This window comes from Moschus berezovskii, chromosome 12 (assembly GCF_049115385.1).
Source record: "Moschus berezovskii isolate FMDL1 chromosome 12, NW_MosBer_1.0, whole genome shotgun sequence".
NCBI lineage: Eukaryota > Metazoa > Chordata > Mammalia > Artiodactyla > Moschidae > Moschus > Moschus berezovskii.
Window position 1 is genome coordinate 67,627,470 of NC_142471.1, and position 21,642 is coordinate 67,649,111.

General features: G+C 53.5%; 1 protein-coding gene across 1 annotated transcript; it reads right to left on the reverse strand.

The window, feature by feature from the left end:
• Positions 1-8: 8 nt before the first annotated feature.
• PDZD7 (PDZ domain containing 7) lies at positions 9-21,534 on the reverse strand. The gene is made up of 16 exons (XM_055424841.2): positions 21,315-21,534; positions 16,495-16,635; positions 16,009-16,183; positions 15,139-15,315; positions 14,749-14,896; positions 13,552-13,612; positions 12,775-13,176; positions 12,141-12,338; positions 10,107-10,157; positions 9,342-9,517; positions 3,323-3,414; positions 3,106-3,197; positions 2,883-2,954; positions 1,783-2,376; positions 1,387-1,487; positions 9-975 (listed from the first exon to the last, which is right to left on the reverse strand). The coding sequence occupies exons 1-16, from the start codon at positions 21,532-21,534 to the stop codon at positions 760-762; spliced, it is 2,916 nt and encodes a 971-aa protein (XP_055280816.2). The 3' UTR covers positions 9-759.
• Positions 21,535-21,642: the final 108 nt, after the last annotated feature.

A 21,642-nucleotide genomic window follows, 5' to 3' on the forward strand; every position in this document is an offset into this window, starting at 1 on the left:
GAATTTGTTTGACCCCCATGCCCTTTTATTTGATGGCTATTCCCCTAACCCTCATAGAGATCTTAGGGAGGGAGAGGGTGATGGGGAAGGACAAATCCAGTAGAAAATCTGAGTCCTAGTGGACTACAACATGAAATGGGCTCTCAGCATTTGAGAAACTAGAAAAGAACTTCCTCTGTCTTAAACAGAACACTGCTTGGGGCTGGGGGCTGGATGCGGTAACCCCCTTGAGTGCCATCTCTGAGAGTCCCTGACCCTCACTGCTTCAGGGAATCATGAGAAAGTGCATACCAATCCCCAACTCCAGACCCTGGGTGTCCCCTTCCTGTCTTGGGAAGTTGGGGGCAGTGAGCTGGTGACATGGCTACCCAGTAGCACCTTATCCTTGACACTAAGTTTATCTGGAACGGGCAGAGCCTTACTGATGACTGGGGAGGGAGACATGAGGGAGGGGATCTGAGCCACCAGTGTGGAGAAGGCAAGGCCGGCAGGAGTGGGAGGTTCCTGAAGCCTGAAGAGGTTAGTAGCTGAGGTCTGGGGGATGGCAGGAGGATTCTCCGAGGTCAGTGGGAAGAGTTATGGGATAGCTGGGGAGAATCTGGGATTAGTATCAGAAGGCAGGAGGGTTGGAAAGAGGCCTGGGCTTAGGGTCAGCTGGAGAAGCCCGGCGTCAGCAGGAGGGGTCCAGGTTTGGGTGGGAAGGGCATTAATGGGAAGTTCTGGGAGCCAGTGGGAGGTAGCTGGAGTGCCATTAAGGGGTCAGCGGGCAGGGGAATGGTCAACAGGAAGCCGCTGTTCATTGAGGGCTGACAAGTCAGAGGGCAGGGGCAGTGGGCCAGGCTTGGGGACCCTGACCACAAGCTCCATGGGCTCCCGAGCCTTGTTTCGATAAGCCCGGCGGATGGTATCTACTGCCCGCTGGTGCGTCACCTGCTCCAGGCTCTCTCCGTCCACGGCCACAAGTTCGAAGCCAGCCTGGGATGGGGTGGGAGAAACACAGACCTCCCTCCTCAGGTCAACCCCACCCCACCCCGCAACCTCTCACCTCTACCAGCTGGGACACTCCTCCCCAACTGGGCAGAGGGGATGGACAATGGGACTTTTGTGCCTGGAGCCCGATGGGGGCAGGGTGGGGTACAGACAATGGCCTTTTGTCCCTTGGGGCTAGGGGTGGAACAGGATGAGCCACCCTCAGGCCCAGGCTGGCATGAGGGCACAGATTTTTTCCCTAGGTCTGCTCAACCTGCAGGTTAACCCCCTGCTCCAAGCCTCCTCCCACGACCTAGTCTACACACATCTGGCTGGAAGATGAGCATGTACTGGTCCTGCCCCCTGCCAGAATTCAGATCTGGGCCTAAAGAGTGGGTCTGGGTGCCCTTCACCCACCTGAAGGGCCCCGCTGAGGAAGGCGGAGCCCCCGGGGAAGATCTTTTCTATCTTCACCATGGGCTGTACCTTGGACTCAATGCCCCCAGAAATGCTGATGCCTAGTGAGAGGGAGAAACACTGGGTGACAGTGCAGCCACACCCCTAAAGCCTAGAGCTCCCTGGAGAACCCAGGACCCATCCCCAAATAGCCCCCCAAGCCAACCCCCAGATTCTACTACTACTCCATCCTCAACTCAATCTAATCCTAAGCCTCCCAAATTTAGACCTTCCCAACTATACCCTGATTCTTTCCCTTGTCCCAGGTCCCCAAGTCACACCCCAAAACCAAGCCCACCAACCTCACCCACACCCAGGCCCCCACCCCCTACCAGGCCCAGTCCTGCCGGGACTCACCCAAGGACTGTTTCATCTTGGACAGCGTGACGGTCCTCAGCTCCCCACTAGGGACCTTCGTGGCTGTCTCCTCAGCTGTCCTGCCAGTTCCATTCTCAGAGGGCCCTTGACTGCCCCCTGCCTTGGCCACCTGCCCATCCATAGGTTGTGGCAGAGGGGGCCTGGCTTTCCGAGGCTTGTGGTAGCGCCCATTGGCTGTGCTGGGAGTGGGGATGGGTGCCGGGGATGGGGAACGCCTGCGGCCGGGGGACTTGCCTCGGCCCCGGCTGCGGCTCCGGCTGCGGCTCTGGGCTGGGCCCTGGCTCCGGCTGTGCCGAGGGTCCTCTAGGGTCAACGGTTCGGTCAGCAGCCAATTAGGCCTCGGGGGCCGGGGAGCCACGGGAGGTGGCTGAGGAGGGGGTGTGCAGGCGCTTCGGCGTGGGGCGAAGGCATCTACTGGCACGTCCTGGAGAGGGGGGACCCCTTTATGAGGGTGGCGGGGGGCAGAGGCACCCAGGGAGACCTGGAGGCCCCCCAGCCGCTCCCTCAGCTCCCCATCATCTTCCTCCTCTGAGAAGCCGTTCACAGGAAGCAGGTAGAAGCCGCCACGACTGTCTGGGGAAGAGGGCCAAGGTCAGGCCACCCTCTTCTCAGCAGCCCAAACTGCCTGGCCAGAGCCCAGTCCTCACTGCGTGGGGGTAGGGAGACCTGGGTGTGCTGTTAAGGCAGTGTGTCCCATGGTGGGGGACACTGCCCCAGTTCTGTTACAAAAGTATTTTAGTACTTTCTATTGGAATAGTTACAGTTTTATTTTATCATGTCTGAGTAAAACTATGACTCCCACACCAAGCTGGTAATTTCTCAGAGATTATTGCATAGAATGAGATGATTTAACAAGTGAGTGGGTTTTAAAACCAATTAGTAAGTAAATAATAGTACAGATGGTTAGTGGACGTGATAAAAATGGTCCTGGCAGATGAGGGATCCCGTTCAGGGAACCACACCACACGTATCTCTGAAGCCACGAAGTCCTATGTGGGAACAGGGATGGAAAGCCCATTCTCCCTCCCCAAGTCCCCCTGAGATGTGCCCCCTCCCTGCACTCTGGGACTCTCACTGACCAGGCACTGGGGTGATGAGGTGACGTTTGGGTAGTGTGTCTTGTCGGGTTGGTCTCAAGGCAGGAGGCCGAACTGGTTGGAGAGAAGAGCAGGTTAGGAACAAGGCTCCCTGAGGGACACAGCTGAAAGGGCCCAGGCATCTCTGCCACTCTCCCCTGGGAGGCCCCCGCCCCCAACCCCACTTGGGGCTCAGGAGCCTCAGTCCTGCCCCCTGGCTGCTGACCTGCCTGACTCTTGAGGGCCTCAAAAGCCTCCAGCTCCACAGGCATCACCATGCTGTCGAAGCGACCCAGGTCTGTGGGGGCCACCACACTCCTGGGGGAGGGTAAGAGATGAGGTGTGGGCAGGGCTCAGTTCCAGGGGGGCCTGGAGGGGCTTTAACCCTGGAGAGGTTAGGGGAGGTATCGGGGGTCCCCTCCCTGCCCCCAAGCCCTCCCCACCTGATGTCCCGCAGCAGCAGCAGCTTTGCCGGCCTGTCCAGAATGGCCAGCAGGGGCCTCACTAGGTCCTCCACGCCACCCTCATACACGTACTGCAGAGAGAGGCACCACAGGTCAGATAGCAGCAGGGACCTCCAGAGCCCGGTGAGGGGGCATGCCTGAGCAGGCGGGGGTCCCATGTTTAGGAAAGGTTCTCCCCCAGGCCTGGGCTGTCCACAGGATGGTCTTACTCGGTGACTGGGTGGAACGTGCAATAATAATGACAGAGCGGTAACAGCAACGCCAGTAACAGCTTTGGGCCTTTTTCTAGGCCTTTTACACATGGTCTGCCACTTTGAGAGGTGACATCAGTTATTCCTGTTTTACAGATGAGGGAACTGAGGCTCAGAGAGGACTTTGCCCCAGGCCACACAGATGAGGAATTGTGAAGAGAGATTTAAAATTGAGAAATCTGGCTCCTGCCTACTACTGTACCGGAAAAGGATATGCAGGGAGTGGACTCTCCTCCCTGCCCCCACCTTCCAGGCTGAAGGAAGGAATTTGAGCCAAAGGCTAGGCTGTGTGCCTGGCTGTCCCAGCTTGTGTCTGCATACAGACCGACAAATTAGGCTTTGTTCAAGGCTGGAATGGGGACTCTAGGGAAGGGGTGGCCCTATAGAAAGTCTCTCCAGTCTTTAGCCAGGGTAGTGGAGGCATTTCTGCCTGGCACTGCCCGGATGCCTCCAGCCACACCCCACCGTCGCAAACTGACAAACTGAATACTGGGAGTCACCCAACTTGGATAGCACACTGCCCCCTAGTGCCGCGAGGGACACACACGGAGCATCCCTGGCAAGCACAGGAAACTGGGAAACAGCACATCCTGGTGGCCAGAGTGAGACACTGGAAATTAAACGTGTGTGTGGCCCTGCTGCTGCTGCTAAGTTGCTTCAGTCGTGTCCGACTCTGTGTGACCCCATAGACGGAAGCCCATCAGGCTCCCCCATCCCTGGCATTCTCCAGGCAAGAACACTGGAGTGGGGTGCCATTGCCTTCTTCGGTGTGTGGCCCTAAACCACACACAAAGTTGCAGGGACTCACACATACACATACCGACAATACACCCCCTTTTGTCTGGAGAGAGATACACGTAATGGCAGAGAACTAGTCACAGGTGTGCACACGTTTCAAGTCCACAATTCTGCATTCAGCATCCACTAAGTGCCAGGTCCCATACTGGGCAGTAGGGGCACAACCACAAAGAGCCACAAGCCCCAGTGAACTACAAACCACTGGTGACGGCACAGAGGGGGTCTCAGAGGAGGGTGGGAAGATGAGAGTAAGCTTCACGGAGGTGGTGGCATTCACGCTGACTCTTACGGATAAATGAAAGAAATACAAGAAAGTTGAGAAGAAAGGGTGGTGTGGAGTAATGGGTTCACAGAAGTTTAACAGGGCTTCCCCTATGGTTCAGTGGGTAAAAAAATCCACCTGCAATGCCGAAAACGCAGGACCTGGGGGTTTGATCCTTGGGTCAGGAAGATGCCCTGGAGGGGGGCATGGCAGCCCACTCCAGTATTCTTGTCTGGAGACTCCCACGGACAGAGGACACACACACACGTGCACACAGGGTACATGAAGGGGCCTCCGTATAGGCTGTGCAGGTTGTGACCACAGTGCAGGTGCTGCGCCAAGAGTTGCGCAGCCGTGACCTGTATAAACCAAGTTACCTGTTATACCTGGGGAAGATGATGTGGTGACCATGGGAAAGCAGAGGTTAGTGAGCTGGGGAGTCAAATCAGGGAGCGCCCTGAATGTCAGGATAAGGAACTTGTACTCTATTCTGTCCTTTTCATTCAAAAAGATGTCCTTTTCATTATAGGGGACTGGAATGCAAAAGTCGGAAGTCAAGAAACACCTGGAGTAACAGGCAAATTTGGCCTTGGAGCACGGAATGAATCAGGGCAAAGGCTAATAGAGTTTTGTCAAGAGAACGCACTGGTCATAGCAAACACCCTCTTCCAACAACACAAGAGAAGACTCTACGCATGGACATCACCAGATGGTCAACACCGAAATCAGATTGATTATATTCTTTGCAGCCAAAGATGGAGAAGCTCTATACAGTTAGCAAAAACAAGACCAGGAGCTGACTGTGGCTCAGATCATGAACTCCTTATTGCCAAATTCAGACTTAAATTGAAGAAAGTAGGGAAAACCACTAGACCATTCAGATATGACCTAAATCAAATCCCTTATGATTATACCGTGGAAGTGAGGAATAGATTTAAGGGACTAGATCTGATAGATAGAGTGCCTGATGAACTCTGGGCGGAGGTTCGTGACATTGTACAGGAGACAGGGACCAAGACCATCCCCATGGAAAAGAAATGCAAAAAAGCAAAATGGCTGTCTGAGGAGGCCTTACAAATAGCTGTGAAAAGAAGAGAGGTGAAAGGCAAAGGAGAAAAGGAAAGATATAAGCATCTGAATGCAGAGTTCCAAAGAATAGCAAGGAGAGATAAGAAAGCCTTCCTCAGTAATCAGTGCAAAGAAATAGAGGAAAACAACAGAATAGGAAAAAGAAGAGATCTTTTCAAGAAAATTAGAGATTCCAAGGGAAACTTTTGTGCAAAGATGGGCTTAATAAAGGACAGAAATAGTATGGACCTAACAGAAGCAGAAGATATTAAGAAGAGGTGGCAAGAATACACAGAAGAACTGTACAAAAAAGATCTTCACGACCAAGATAGTCACGATAACGTGATCACTGACCTAGAGCCAGACATCTTGGAATGTGAAGTCAAGTGGGCCTTAGAAAGCATCACTATGAACAAAGCTAGTGGAGGTGATGGAATTCCAGTGGAGCTATTTCAAATCTTGAAAGATGATGCTGTGAAAGTGCTGTACTCAATATGCCAGCAAATTTGGAAAACTCAGCACTGGCCACAGGACTGGAAAAGGTCAGTCTTCATTCCAATCCCAAAGAAAGGCAATGCCAAAGAATGCTCAAACTACCGCACAATTGCACTCATCTCACACGCTAGCAAAGTGATGCTCAAAATTCTCCAAGCCAGACTTCAGCAATATGTGGACCGTGAACTCCCAGATGTTCAAGCAGGTTTTAGAAAAGGCAGAGGCACCAGAGATCAAATTGCCAACATCCGCTGGATCATGGAGAAAGCAAGAGAGTTCCAGAAGAGCATCTATTTCTGCTTCATTGACTATGCCAAAGCCTTTGACTGTGTGGATCACAGTAAACTGTGGAGAATTCTGAAAGAGATGGGAATACCAGACCACCTGACCTGCCTCTTGAGAAACCTGTATGCAGGTCAGGAAGCAACAGTCAGAACTGTACATGGAACAACAGACTGGTTCCAAATAGGAAAAGGAGTGTGTCAAGGCTGTATATTGTCACTTTGCTTATTTAACTTATATGCAGAATACATCATAAGAAATGCTGGGCTGGAAGAAGCACAAGCTGGAATCAAGATTGCTGGGAGAAATATCAATAATCTCAGATATGCAGATGACACTACCCTTATGGCAGAAAGTGAAGAGGAACTAAAAAGCCTCTTGATGAAAGTGAAAGAGGAGAGTGAAAAGGTTGGCTTGAAGCTCAACATTCAGAAAACAAAGATCATGGCATCTGGTCCCATCACTTCATGGCAAATAGATGGGAAAACAGTGGAAACACTGTCAGACTTTATTTTTTTGGGCTCCAAAATCACTGCAGATGCTGATTGCAGCCATGAAATTAAAAGACGCTTACTCCTTGGAAGGAAAGTTATGACCAACCTTGATAATATATTAAAAAGCAGAGACATTACTTTGCCAACAAAGGTCTGTCTAGTCAAGGCTATGGTTTTTCCCGTGGTCATGTATGGATGTGAGAGTTGGACTGTGAAGAAAGCTGATCGCCGAAGAATTGATGCTTTTGAACTGTGGTGTTGGAGAAGACTCTTGAGAGTCCCTTGTACCGCAAGGAGATCCAACCAGTCCATTCTAAGGGAGATTGATCCTGGGTGTTCATTGGAAGGACTGATGCTAAAGCTGAGACTGCAATACTTTGGCCACCTCATGCGACGAGTTGACTCACTGGAAAAGACTCTGATGCTGGGAAGGGTTGGGGGCAGGAGGAGAAGGGGACGACCGAGGATGAGATGGCTGGATGGCATCACCGACTCTGTGGACTTGAGTCTGAGTGAACTCCGGGAGTTGGTGATGGACAGGGAGGCCTGGCGTGCTGTGATTCATGGGGTTGCGGAGAGTCGGACATGACTGAGTGACTGAACTGAACTGAACTGAACTCTATTCTGTCAAAGACAAGAGGCTGCAAGGGGGTTTGGGGAGTTTGTAAAGTGATCAGAGAGGTAGTTTATAATGCCTGGTCAGGAGGCTGTGGGGAGATGGCTCAGAGCGGGAGATAAGAAGGGAGGCTTGGGGTTCAGCACCACACATCTAAGGGAGCTTTACTAATCATTCCAGCCAGGACACTACCCCGAAGGTCTGATCTCTTGGTATGGGTGAGGCTTGGGTCAGACTCGGGTGGTAGGCATTGCCCCCTAGGTGCTACGGGGCTCTGGGAGAGGCCTTCCTGGTCTGGGCACGGTGGGAGGAGCAGAGGGATGGGGGAACAACATCCAAAGAAACTGACACAGAGCTCCACCTGGTGGCCAGAATCTAGAGTCACAGGCTTACAAAGACGGTACATTCAGCCCCACTTGGCACTCTAAGTTGAGCATGACACTCAAGTGAATTTAGCCCAGAGGCCTTTAGCTTCCCCCAACATGCATCTCCATATGTAGCTCTGCTGTAAACCAAGCATTGGGGAAAGGATGCATGAATTATTGGCCCCAGTCTCCAGGTGACATGCACACAATCATACAGTGCTGTTGTCTAGTCCCTAAGTCTCGATTCTTTGTGACCCCATGGAGTGTAGCCCGTCATGCTCCTCTGTCCTGGGGATTTCCCAGCAAGAACACTGGAGTGGGTTGCCATTTTCTTCTCCGGGGTATCTTCCTGACCCAGGGGTCAAACCTGTGTCTCCTGCATTGGCAGCTGGGTTCTTCACCACTGAGCCAACAGGGAAGCCCAAATCATATAGTTAAGTCAACACAAACCCAGATAAACAAATGTACACATCACACAGACATAACACAGCCCCACCCTGACCAAGGTGAGGGAGTGGGGGGATCCACAAACAATTTCCTGAAACTCTTCCGTTTGCCCTGGTACAGAGGATCACACATGCACTGATGCAGATGCAGTTTAGGGAACCCATCACAGGAAACCTGGGGCTTCTTGAGACAGAAGGATAAGAGAGGGACTTCCAGTTCTCCTGGAGGGGGTGACCTGTGCCTCCTACAGTCTCCCCAACATTCAGGCTACAAAGACTCCCTCAAATCTACCCTCGGCCCTACTGTGGGAACCTCTGCTTCTGTCTGAAGTGGAAAGGAACAGTGAGGAATAGTAGATATTGGGGGAGGCTTGGGGTGTGTTGGGAGAACAAACGATTACTTACTTGGGTAACAGGGGAGAGGCCAGGCCAGATGGCTGACCCAGGAGTAGAAGGAGGTATGAGCTGGGGAAGGCTGAGGTTTAGAAGAGAACAGAAAACAGAGCAAGTGACTGCAGGGACTGAAGTCCCAAACTCATTACCTGTCTGGTCTGGCTCCTTCTCTTCTCAGCTTAAATGTTACCTTCTCAGGAGGCCCTCCCAGACCACACCATCTAGTTTGTGCCTCAGGTTATTTTCTCACGTCCTTTTCCTTCATAATGATTTGTCTCTATGGGTGCTTAGGTTCTAGTTACTATCCATCTTTCCTTCCTGACTGTGAACTCAGTGTGTGTGTCCATGTGTCTGTGTGTCTGTGTGCACTCCTGGGCAACCATGTCACAGGGGTGACTTCTGCTTTACTTACTACTGGGCTTACAGGGTTAAACCCAGACACTGGCCAGCAGATAGTGGCCTGCATGAATGAGGGGTTGGGTGACTGAGTGACCAAGTACTGGGGCTGAGAGTGGGCTGGAGGCTCACCCTGGAGCAGTGGCGGGTGACAGCCAGCACCTCGTCATCGGTCAGCAGTCGCCGGGCCAGGTCCTGAATCAGGGGCCGACGGCTCTCCCAGGCCTGCACCAGCTCATCCACATTGGGCAGGTGGCTGGAGGGGCTCCCAGACCTGGCAGAGAGCAGAGCCCGGCCCCTCTCCCGGTCTGCAGGGTGGGAGCAAAAGGATACAGCGAAGGAGCCAGGAGCCATCAGAAGCCAAGGCAGGGGCTCCCCTCAGTGGGGTCAGGCTCCAGAATAGCCTTGCTAAGGGTCCCAGGTTCCTCCAGTGGAATTCCAGCCTAGCCCGGGTGCTCCCACCATAGTCTCTCACAGCAACCTGCCCATCACTGGAGTTCCAAGTCAGGCCTTTCAGTCCCCATCCCAGACCCCTAGCCCAGTCTGCTCCTTAGCTGAGCCCTGGCCCAGACTCCCTGGGCCCCCAAACATGTACTGTCATACTAGTCTGTCCCCATTGGAGTTCTAGCAAGGTCCCCTCCCTCATCTCCCCCAAATCTGTCTTTGGGAGTCCCAGCTTAAGCTCCCAGTCCTCAAAAATGCACCCCAATATCCTAACCCTATATTCCTAGAAAGCATAGTCCAATTCTTTTAGTTGCCCCTAATGTGCACCTCTCAATCTGTCTGATACCCCATGCTTGACCATGAGTTTAGCCCAAAGTCCCTTAGCACCCCCAATATGCACCCCATCTGCAGCTCTATTGTAGACCAGGCTCAGGAGGGGGAAGCAAGCATTACCACGTCTCAGCCTCCAGGTGACAAACTTCTGCACAGGTCCCACTCCCCCTGCTAAGAAGAAGAAAGAGGCTCAGTTGTAGCCCTGGTCTTCCATCTGAAAATGGGGGTTGGGGACTCAGAACTGGCTGGATCATGGGCTGTACTGGAGAGTTCAAGGCTGGAACGTGGTAGGACTGGGAAGCAAGAGGCCAGGCTATTGAGGAGGGTCTTGAAGGCCAAGGTCAGGTCAGGAGCTTCATTCACAGGCAGTGGGGAGTCAGTGAAGGCTTTGGATCAAGAGAGGGCCCAGTCTGTGCTCTGCTCATAGAGGTCCATTGGGAAGCAAATGAGTGGATGGAAGAACCCCAAGGGCAAATCACCTACCTTCAGGGCACAGAGAGAAAAAGAGGAGCCTTTGAAGGAGGGAGAGGAGTAGCCAGAGAACTGGGAAGAGAACCAGGAGACAGAAGGGCCTTGGGGGCTGTGAAAAAAGAGATGAGTTTAGGGAGGGGGTTAGACTGCCCTGATTTGAAGGGATTGTCTCCCCCAAGAGACCCAGCCAGGGGCAGGGCCCAGCCCCTCTTTACCTACCCAACATTCACTCTCCCTTCTAGAAACAGCACCCTGATTTCACCAGGGGACCCATCCTATCCCCCACCCCCAGCATTCTCAGTCCCCATACTCCAGGGTGGACACATGACCCAGGGTGGCCAATGAAAGCACCCTCTCTCTCTCCCAGGTCACAAGTGATGTGTTGGGCATGTGATCCCAGCTGGGCCAACCAGAGCCTGGGACATCATCTGGAACTATTTAAGGAGAGGCTCTTTCCCCCGGGTTGCTAAGCGACAGTGGCCTTCTTACCTTCAAGTGGCAAAGCCAGCAAGATGATGAAGACAAAGCAGGGGAAAGAGGAACCAAAAGATGAAGAGTGCAGATGGCTGAGGAGACTGTTTAAACCTTTGGACCCAGTTTACATCCATAGCTGAGCCAAGAGTTGCTTTTTAAAAGCTAGCTGGAATTAAGTTTTTCTCACAGACAACCCTAGGAATCTCAACTTATTCACTTTTGGTCCAGTCTTTGAATCTCACCAGAGAGATGAGATGCCCTCTGGAAGGGTCCTCAGGAAGCCTTTGACATGAGTGAAGTCTGTCTCGGCCCTCCTGCCTGGGCCTTGATCTAGGTGGTTCTAGAACTGGCTAGAGCCAGTCCAGGCTCGATCTGTGATACAAGGTGCTCGGGGCTGGTGCACTGGGATGACCCAGAGGGATGGGATGGGGAGGGAGGTGGGAGGGGGGTTCAGAATGGGAACGTATGTACACCCGTGGCAGATTCATGTCAATATATGGCAAAACCAATACAATATTGTAAAGTAAAAATAATAATAATAAAATTAAAAAATAAATAAATAAAAAAACAGAACTGACTAGAGTCTGTGGAGCTCTGGCCAGGGGAGATGAAGCCAAATGCTCTAGGAAAGGAGTGCCCTGCCTCCCAAGAGCACCAAGAGCATGGGAATCTGACCCAAGGTCCTCTTGTCTGTGCTGTGACTCTTATCAGTTTTCCCTTCTGTAAAATGGGAAGATGAGGCAGTACAACAAGGACCACTACATATATTGGGCACCTACTGTATGTCAGACCCTGTACTAAGTGAGTAACATACACTGATTCATCATTATTCCTAAAGAAATAGTATTGCGTGTATGTGTGTGCTAAGTTGCTTCAGTTGTGTTGGACTCTTTGCAACCCTATGGACCATAGACCACCAGGCTCCTCTGTCAATGGGATTTCCCAGGCAAGAATACTGTAGTGGGTTGCCATTTTCTTTTCCAGGGGATCTTCCTGACCCAGGGGTCTAATCCATGTCTCCTGCATTGACGGGCAGGTTCTTTACCACTAGCAGCAACAGGTATTATTACTCCTGTTTTCCTCATGTGGCTTACAGGGCAAAATGGTGGCTCACAGCTGGGATGAGGCAGTGTTGGATTTAGACTCAGGGCTGTGGAATATCAAGTCGACTTCTCCTCTGTCCTCCCATCTGACCCGCCCTATACCTACCTTTCTCCAGGTCCAGGCGAGGGCGGGGCTTAGCTGGGCTCCTGCTGTCCAGCGTCCAGGCCTCTCTGTGCCCATCCCCTGCCAGCAGCCCCTGCCGCCCTCCCTTGAAGAAGAGGTTCATCAGGGTCTTGGAACGCTGCAGGGCCCCCTTCTCCCCAGGGGACCCTGACTTCTCCTTCCTCTGCTGCTTCTTCTCCTCTGCAGACACGAGGCAGGGGTGGGCAGAAGGGAAGGACTAGGGGCAGGGGTGTGGGGAGGGGCAGAGAGAAGGGAGAGTCGGGGGCAGACAGAATCTGCAGCCATGTGGGGAGGTGGGGATGAAGATGGGGATGGGGTTCCTCTTCCAACTTCCCACCCCTCCCCCACCCACAGCTCCAACTATGTGAGGAGTGTGTGTGTGTGTGTGGTGGGGGGACAGGTCTGGGAACCCAAGGATGGAGGGTCTGGGTTAGGGCTGGTTTGGAGCCCAGGACTAGTTTAAAACGGAACCCAAAGCAGGATCTGAGTGTGTTCTGGAGCTGTGGCTGGGGCAAAGCCTGGTGCAAAAGAAAGTTTGGGGCCCAGGACAGGGTACAAGACAGATTTTGGACCCAGAGCTTTTGGGGGGGAGCAGCAGCCACCTGTCCCCACATACCCCACAAGGTCAGGTGGCTCTGGGAGCGGGTGATGGGGGGCCTGGGTCGGCTGAGGGCCAGCAACAGAGCAGTTTTGGGGGACTCAGAGAGTGCAGAATCAAGGTGGCGGGTGGGTGGTGGGCCGTCGGAACGGATGGCAGTGTCCCTGAGGATGACCGTGGGCCGCACGCTGCACCAGGTCTCCACGAGGCTCCCTGCGTCAGGCTCCGTCTGCATGGCTGTGTCTGCCCGCCCCCAGCCCGGGCCCCAGCTGCCGGGCTCCTCAGGCCCCAGGCAGACATCCATGCGGTCTGAGGGCAGGGAGCCCTCGGCCGAGCTGTACGGGGCACTGGAGGTGAAGGAGGAGACGCTGGAGCTGCTTTCCGAGGTGGGGGACAGCTGCTGCAGCACCCCGTTGCTCACTGTGGGCGGTGGGGAGGGCAGGGGCATCTCAGAGGTCTGGCCAGGTGGCTTTGGGGCCCTGATGGGGCTGCAGACCACTCGTGGGCTTGGAGTGGGAGTGCTGGGCAGCAGCAAGGTTGTGAACATGGGGTCTCAGGAACCAGCCACTACTCAGCAGTCCTGCTAACTGGTTTCGGGACCTTAGGCAAGGCGCTTCTCCAACCACCCCCAGACTTGCCCCCAGGAGAGCCTGGATCAGAACCTGCAACTTCTTAGAGGGGAGCCCGGAGACAGGAGTCCCAAGGAGATTTTGGTGCCCCTCCCACTTATTCTTCGGAGATCCCAGTTCCACTTTAGGGCCCTTTCCCTCCAACCTCAGGGAGCTGGTCACTTACGTCGGTCCAGCCAACAGTACTCAGAGACCATCTCCTTGTAGGCAGGGTACCGGCCGGTCTCCTGGGGAGGGTATGGTGGGGATAGGAGGGCAGAGGGGAGTGAGTGGGCAGGGAATGGGAAGGGAGGGTAAGAATACGGGAACAATGGGATAGGAGTCAACTTCTCAACCCACTCTGCTCTGAGCTCATCATACTCCAGCCACACCAGCCGCTTCATTTCTGAATGTGCCAACTTCCTCTATACTTTAGGGCCTATGCATGAGCTGTGTCTTCTGCCTGAATTCTCTTCCTTTAGCTCATTTATGGCCAGCTCTTCAGGTGTCTCCTCCTTAGATCCTCCTGGCTAAAAGGGCCTTCCCAGATTACCCCATCCCACCTCTCCATCAATTTCCTTACAACAGCCGTCACAATCCACATGCATCTAGTCTGTCTGTTTCCCTCCAGCAGCAGAGACCTTGTCTATCTTTTTCACTGTTGTCACCCAGTACCTGGCATAATGGCTGTCAAATAGCAGATACTCAAAAGTATTGAATGAATGAATGAGGGCAGAGTGGGAGAAGAGGACTATTTGGGATAATTTGAGAGGAAGGGAAGGGACAAATGGGATGTGGGAGAGGTGGAAAATAGAGGTGGTGGGGGGATAATAGAGGAGGCACTGCATGGTGAGAAGGATGAAGGCTTGGAAAGGAGAGGACCAGGGCAGGGGCCAGGGCTGGGGCTGGGGAGAGGAAGACATCACCTCCTGTGGGAGCCAGGGTGAGAAGGACTTGATCCTTAGGCAAGTGTGAGACCCACATGAATAATGAATTCAGGTACCTCCCCTGAAATCCAATCTCTGTCCTGCCCTAGGACACCCACCATCCAGGTCTGGGCAGGACATTCTCTCCTTACCCTCCAAGACCTCCACCACTCATACAAAGGGGCACTGGCCACTGCATCTGGGGTGGGGGGGCAGGGCTGAAGCCAGGTCCTGCTACTGATCAGCTGTGTAAATGACTGTGATTCCTGAGTTACTTTGCCTTTCTGAGCCTCAGTTCCTTCTTCTGTGAAGAGAGATGAGGACAACGCCTGCCCTGCCTCTCAGGAGGCTGTGGAAAGTCATAAGTTGCACAGCATTGGGCAGCATTAAGTGCTAGACTGGTCTGGGAAGTCCTTCCTAGAGTCTGGGCTCTCCCTGACTCCCACAGTCCTGCCCACCTTGATGGTCAGCATGATGTGTGTCTGACCCTTCAGCACCTCCACGGCCTGGCTGTGGCTGATGTCGTCGAACCTGACACCGTTGGCCGCCAGGACCTGGTCTCCCACCTTGATGCCATTCTCCTCGGCCAGTCCACCGTGGTCCACTCTGGGATCAGGAAAGGGGCAATCTGATGCCTTCCCTCACCGCCCCCCCCAATTCCAGACTCTTCGCTTGAACACAGGGATGACCTGGTCAAACTCCTTGACCCTCCTCCTGGTGAGCCCCGGCCCCTCTTCAGATCCTATCCCTAACCTAGGTCACCGGGACATGTCTTTGGCTAGGATCCACTTGCTGATGCATCCCCAGGTCCCAGCCCGACTCTGTTTCATCCCCTGCCCCAGTCTCACTTGGACACATAGATGCCCAGGCCAAACTCCTTGCCCCCGCGGATGTTGAAGCCCAGGCAGAAGTCATCGGAGGTTGTGTAGAGGTGGACGATGCGCCGTGCACCGTCCTCTGAGCTGCTTTCGGAGGGTGTTGAGCCGCACTTTTCTACCACCAGTCGCCGATTGACCACATCCACCCTAGACAATCACACGGGGCCCTCAGCCTGGGCCCCCATCCACCACCACCCACCCCTCTCCTCCCAGCAGCCAAGACAATTGCACAGGAAAGGAGGAACTGCTTTGGGTGGCCTGAGATCTTCAGTGGGACATGGATTTCATCAAGTTAGGGAAACCATGGAAATCTTTCTTTATTGAGCAGCTCTAACTGCCAAGCCCCATTTTACATCCTCCCCAGGCCCAGGAGGGAGAGATACTATATTGTCCTCAGGCCCTGGGTCGGGAAGATCCTCTGGAGGAGGGCATGGCAACCCACTCCAGTATTTTTGCCTGGAGAATCCCATGGACAGAGAAGCCTGGCAAGCTGTGGTCCATGGGGTGGCAAAGAGATGGACACGACTGAAGTGACTTAGCAGGCACACACGAAACTGCCAGGCTCCATTCTAAATCCTCCCTGGGCCTGGGAGAGAGATACTGCCCTGTCTCCAGGTCTGCGGCTGCTACAGCATAGAGGGGCAGGGTCACTGGGGTCTGAGACAGCAGTGTTGGGAGGAGGGCTGGGGGAAAGACATAGCCTTTTCTCATTTTGAGGTCAGCCGATTAGATCTCTGGGTTTCCAGTGCCAGGGGATGGGAAAAGCGGAAGCCCTGGGCTCTGGGTCTCTCCCGCCATGGCTCTGGGTGCTGGGCTGAGGGCGGAGGCAGGCCTGCTCACCATGTGGTCTTCTCCTTGGAGAACTTGATGCCCGGTACGCGGCCCATGCGTCTCACCATCATGTGCAGGCGGCTGCTGCCGGTCAGTACCTTCACAGCGCTGCCCATTGTGGTGCTCTCCAGGCTCAGCCCATTCACCTCGGTGATCTTGTCCCCCACGCACAAGCCAGCCCGCTCTGTATCAGGGGAGGGGGTGGTGGGCAGGGGCCCCTGGGGAGAAGTCCTGCAGGTTGAGGCTGAGCCTCTCGCATCCCTGAAGCTCCCTGGGATACAGCTCCTTCGATGAGATTGGGATCCCCAGGTAGGCTCTGACTATCAGCCCATCGGACCAAGGACCTATTCATTAGCTCCTTTCATCTCCCCACTGGATCAGCCCCTCCAGAACTGCGGGTCCTCTCCTCTCATCCCTGCCAACAGCATCTCCTCATACCACTGAAGTGGGGGGGTCGCATCTAAGCCAGGATTTCACCCCTGGGGTCCCGCTCACCTGCACTGCTCCCCTCCTCCACTTTGCTGACGAAGATGCCCAGGCCGTGCTCAGAGCCGCCCCGCACACTGAACCCCAGCCTCCCAGCTGGACTCTTCTCCACTCGAACTGCATGGATGATGTCACTTTCATCGCTGTTGGCTGATGGGGGTGGGGACACAGGCATAACTTCCCTGCCCATTCTGGGCACAGAGGGTCCCTGAGTCCCCTAACTTGCGGCCTGCAAAGGCTGGGTTGCTGAGCACAGCCACCCAGGACCCTAAATGTGGACATAGGCAGCTAATACAGAGTCCTCTCTGGGTGATTTTGAGATCATGGCAGGAAGGATGTGGGAGCAGGCAGGACAGGACTCCATGCTAGAAGACACTGTTTTCCTTCCCTTATAATGTAGGTGTTTGTGTATGTGTGTGTGTGTGTGTGTGTGTGTAATCCTTACTAAGCTTCCCATACTCACTGGGACAGGCCAAATTCTAAAAAACTCTGCCACTCAGAGTCAGATGAGTGAAAAAGATTCCATTCTATGAGGCACAGTTGAGGGAATCAGGGCTCTCTGGCTTACAGCAGAGACAAGCCTATCTTCAAATCGTTGAAGAACTATTCTATAAAAGGCACTAGATATTTGTGTCTGTGTAACCCTTAGGGCAGAACCAAGCCCACACAGTGGAGTTATATGGAGGAGATTTAATAAGGGAAAACTTTCTCTAAAACCTTTTGCTGGCAGACAGAGGAATGAATTTTCCATGAAAGACAGTGAATTCCTCATTATTTGGAGGCATACAAGCTGACAGTAAATCCCTGTGGGATGTTGTGGAAGGATCTCTGAGGCTCCTTTTACCTTGTAGACTCTGTGATTCTGGAGGTAAGGGTTCTCAGAGCTATTTGACTACATGAGGAGAGAAATCCAAAACACCATCATGCCTTAGTATGTGCCGGGAGCACGGAAGCGGTTCTCTCCATCAGTGACAGGGAAAGTCAGAGGAGCGGAACTTTAGGGACCAGAACTATCGGGGAAGGCTTCTTGGAAGGTGGGATTTGGGTGGGTGGAGGGGAAGGGAAAGGCACTGATGAAGGGATGGAGTGAGCAAAGGCTCAGAGGTGGTCTTCTGGTTAGAGAAGAGTGAGGGGACCGGAGGGGTAACTTGGGTCCCAGGTGGGAAGGTGAGAGTTCTTGGGTGAGGCTTATTCAGAGGTGTTTGAGAGGGGAAATCTCTCTCTCTCTCTCTCACACACACACACACACACTTGATCTAAGAGAAATCAAGTTACAGTGTATGAGCAGAGTGGCTCTAGAAGAAATCCCCCAAGGGCAGCCTGTAGGCAGGGACAGTGCAGGACAGAGGCATGAGAAGCACTGGGGCTTCCTAGCTGATTCTGTCTGCACAGGTCCCAGGACCTTCTCAGCCCAGACAAGAAGACTTTTGCTCTCCTGCCCTTCAATCCTCTTTCTCTTCATTCCCTCCTGGAGAGCCAGCTCCTTGGGCCAGGGGGATGTCAAAATCTGGGTTTTGAGCCTAGGAGCTTGGGGCCCCTGAGGAGGGAAGTTTCTCTACCTCCAGTGCCCTGGCCCTGACACCAGGCATCCCTCCAGATGCCCAGCAGCCTCACAGTCTCCTCCCTTTCAGCTCTGTCTCCTTTCATCCATTCTATACACAGTCATGCCTTTGCCCTGATTAAAAACCTCAATGCCTGCCCCTGCTTCTAGAAGAAGTTACACATTCCTTCCATGTCCAATAAGGCCCTCTCTGGTTTCCCTCTGCCCACCTCTCAACACTCACCCCTGGCCACCCTTCCTGGCCTCATGGCCTTGGGCCACACTGACCTCCTGGGGTGCTCTTGCCCAGACCTTCGTAAAGCCACCTCCTATTTCCACTTTCTCCTGGCTCGGGTGCCACTTTCTCAGAGAAGACTTCCTGGACGATCCTGCTGAAGAAAGGCCCCTCCCCCTCCTCCCAGGGAGTCTCAAAATTGGTCTCAAAGCGAGCTCCCCAGATCAGCAACAGCAGCCCCTGGAAAGTTATTACACATGTGAATTTGGAGTTTTACCGCAGACCCACTAAATCAGATGCTCTGAGTGCGGGAGCACTTTTCATGAAAGTGAAAGAAAGTTGTTCAGTCGTGTCCGACTCTTTGCGACCCCATGGACTGTAGCCTACCAGGCTCCTCCGTCCGTGGGATTCTCCAGGCAAGAGTACTGGAGTGGGTTGCCATTTCCTTCTCCAAATCTTTTCATGAGCCCCCAGGGAATTCTGATGTATTCTGAAGTTTGATAACCACTACTCTATCTTATCATCCAAATTAATAACTTGAAGATTATTATCATCCTTTCTCATTATTTGCTCATTTGTAATATTATTTATTCTCACTCTCTTTTCACTAGACTATAAGCTCAATCATGGTAAAGTGAAAAAATGAAGTTGCTCAGTCGAGTCCAACTCTTTGTGAACCCAAGGACTATAGCCTATCAGGCTCCTCCATCCATAGAATTTTCCAGCAAAAGTACTGGAGTGGGCTGCCATTTCCTTCTCCAGGGGATCTTCCTGACCCAGGGATTGAACCTGGGTCTCCCTCATTGTAGGCAGACACTTTGCCATGTGAGCCACCAGGGAAGCCCTCAATCATGGTGAAGTGAAGTGAAGTTGCTCAGTCATGTCCTACTCTTTGCAACCTCATGGACTGTAGCCTATGACGCTCCTCCGTACATGGGATTCTCCAGGCAAGAGTACTGGAGTGGGTTGCCATTTCCTTCTCCAGAGGATCTTCCCGACCCAGGGATTGAACCTGGGTCTCCCACATTGTAGGGAGACACTTTACCATCTGAGCCACGAGGGAAGTCAATCATGGTAGGGACTTAGTAATTCTTTCCACCAAGGTATTCCCCAGTGTGTTGCACAGTGCTTGATATTTGCTAAGTCTTTAAAAAATTTTTTTTTTGGCCACACTGCACAGCATGTGGTATCTTATTTCCTCAACTAGGGGTCAAACCCATGCCCTTTGCAGTGGCAACATGGAGTCTTAACCACTGGATCTCCAGGGAAGTCCCTGTTAAGTCTTTTTTTGATGAATGAAATAATAAGCAGAATAATGAATAAATGAATGAGTTAGGAGAGCAAGAAGGGGCTGATTGGGATTAAAGATGATGCCATTTCTCTGGGACCCAACGAGTTTGAGGAGCTGGTGGGAACTCTCGAGGACAATGTGGGTAGCAGTGTTCCCCTTCCTACTGTGTCTCCCTCATCAGTTATGTTAGGCCTCTGGAAGGGTCTAAATAATAACAGATAAAATAACATGGGGGAGGGGCTCCAGCCTGTGGTGAGTTGGAGGATGTTTGTGCTTAGATAGAGGGGACAATTCTGAGCTCACAGGCTCCCAACCCAGACAGACCAACTGGTTGGATTGATGCCCCAGTCCTTCCATCATCGCTAAGAGAGGCTGCTCTCCTGACTGCACTGGGGCATGGGGTGAGGGAGAGAGCACTCATGGAGCTGCTGGAAGAGGCTCCTCAGAGGGGCAGTGTGCACTTGCATCATAGTTGAGCATGGAGTGTGCAGGGGGAGGTGTAGGGGTAATTCTAATCCGATGGGATTTGCAGGGGCTGTACTGCAGTGCCTCCCTTCTGCTCCTCCGTGTCTCCTAGTTCATCTGGGGACTCCAGCTCCATGTCCAGAATGACATACTGCCTTGCTGCTCACCTGAAAGTGAGGCCAGCATGGCGGATGATGGGGGTGAGCGTGCTGGGCCACTGGTGCCGGAAAGCCTGCTCTCTGAGCAGCATATTCCACCCCTGCCCCTATGGCCTGGGCAGGGGACAGAGGGGGCCCAGTGGAATCAGAGGGAAGAGCAGGGTCTGAAAAGTCCAGTCTGAGAGCCAGCCAGGGGAGCTCTGCTGGCTGAGAGAGGAGGGCAGCTGGAGATACTTATCTGGTTCTGCTCAGGGAAAGCCCAGGCCCAGGCAGGCCCCCTTCCCTGCTGGTAGGCAAGGTCCTTCCTGGTTCACTGGCTTTTTGTCACCTCACATCTGTCACTGCACCAGGCTGTCTCCTAAGTGCCCACCTGCCATATTCCACACTTTCCATTCCAACCTTGCCTCTACCCCACTACCACCTGCTACCATGGCTCTGTCTCCAAGCCCTGCTACACTGGAAATTTCTGGAAGGTGAAAACTGAGACTTAGTTCTCTGTAGGTTCCCCTCAGGACCTAATGAAAGCTGGTATAAGATAGGTGTGACATGAAACAGCACTAAGCAACTGCATAAGATTGGGTGTCCCCCTCCCTCAGGGCCCAGACTTGGGACTCCGTGCTGACCCTCAACTCCTCCCCGTTCTTTGGAGCATCTTCCAGTCTACCTCTGTCTCCATCCTCTGCACCTGAAGCCTTTAATTCTGCCTGTCCATCTGGACACTGACTCCCTCAGCCCAGCATTGAGCTGGGCACACAAAGGCCGGGTTGATGAAGAATGTCCTTCTCCATGCTGTCCCATCCCCCAAAAGTCATACTCAAATGAGCCTGGAGAAAGGAAGAGTCCACAGGAGGGAGGGGGCCAATTTAATACTTGGCCTTGCTTACTTGGGGGCTAGCATACCACACACCCCTTCTTTGCCTCCATGCCCAGACCTCCCAGCTCTGACCTCTCCACAATCTTGCAACACTAAAAAACTGGTCTGAAGATAAGAAAAGGATAGACGAGGAAGAATCTATGGGCTACCAGAGGCCCTCTCTCTCCCTGCATCCCTAGGACTCCCCCACCCACGCTGGCTCTTCTTTCACCTACTTAAGCTTGCTGTCCCCTACCCACTCTGGTAGTTCCCAGCCCTGCCCCCACCTTCGATGGGGGAGTTGATGAGGATGACTCGGCCCATGGGCGATGAGGCTCGGATTCCGCGGGGGGGCCCATTCAGCAGCCGTTGCTTTCTCAGCAGGTATCGCGTTGCGGAGCCCGACTCGCTGCCCAGGTGGCCTCGGGAAGAGAGGGAGCTCAGAGAGCTGGAGCTTAGGTCTCCAAGACCCAGCGGGTCGAAGCCCACTGCAAAACCATGTGCCATGCTGGCTAGATTGGGGTGGCGCCCTGCAGGTCCAGAAAGAACCTGCTGACCCTCGAGAGGAGGGCCCCCCACGCCTGGGGCTCCATGAGCCTTCTGTGCCAACCAGGG

Excerpts from the sequence above, each read along its gene's own strand:
- PDZD7 (XM_055424841.2), bottom strand. The coding sequence starts at position 21,534 with ATGGCACATGGTTTTGCAGTGGGCTTCGACCCGCTGGGTCTTGGAGAC. Across the intron at positions 3,198-3,322 it reads CTGCTGCTGCGGGACATCAG|GAGTGTGGTGGCCCCCACAG; the intron begins GTGGGGAGGGCT and ends ACCCTCCCCCAG. Across the intron at positions 976-1,386 it reads TCCTCAGCGGGGCCCTTCAG|GCTGGCTTCGAACTTGTGGC; the intron begins GTGGGTGAAGGG and ends ACCCCATCCCAG.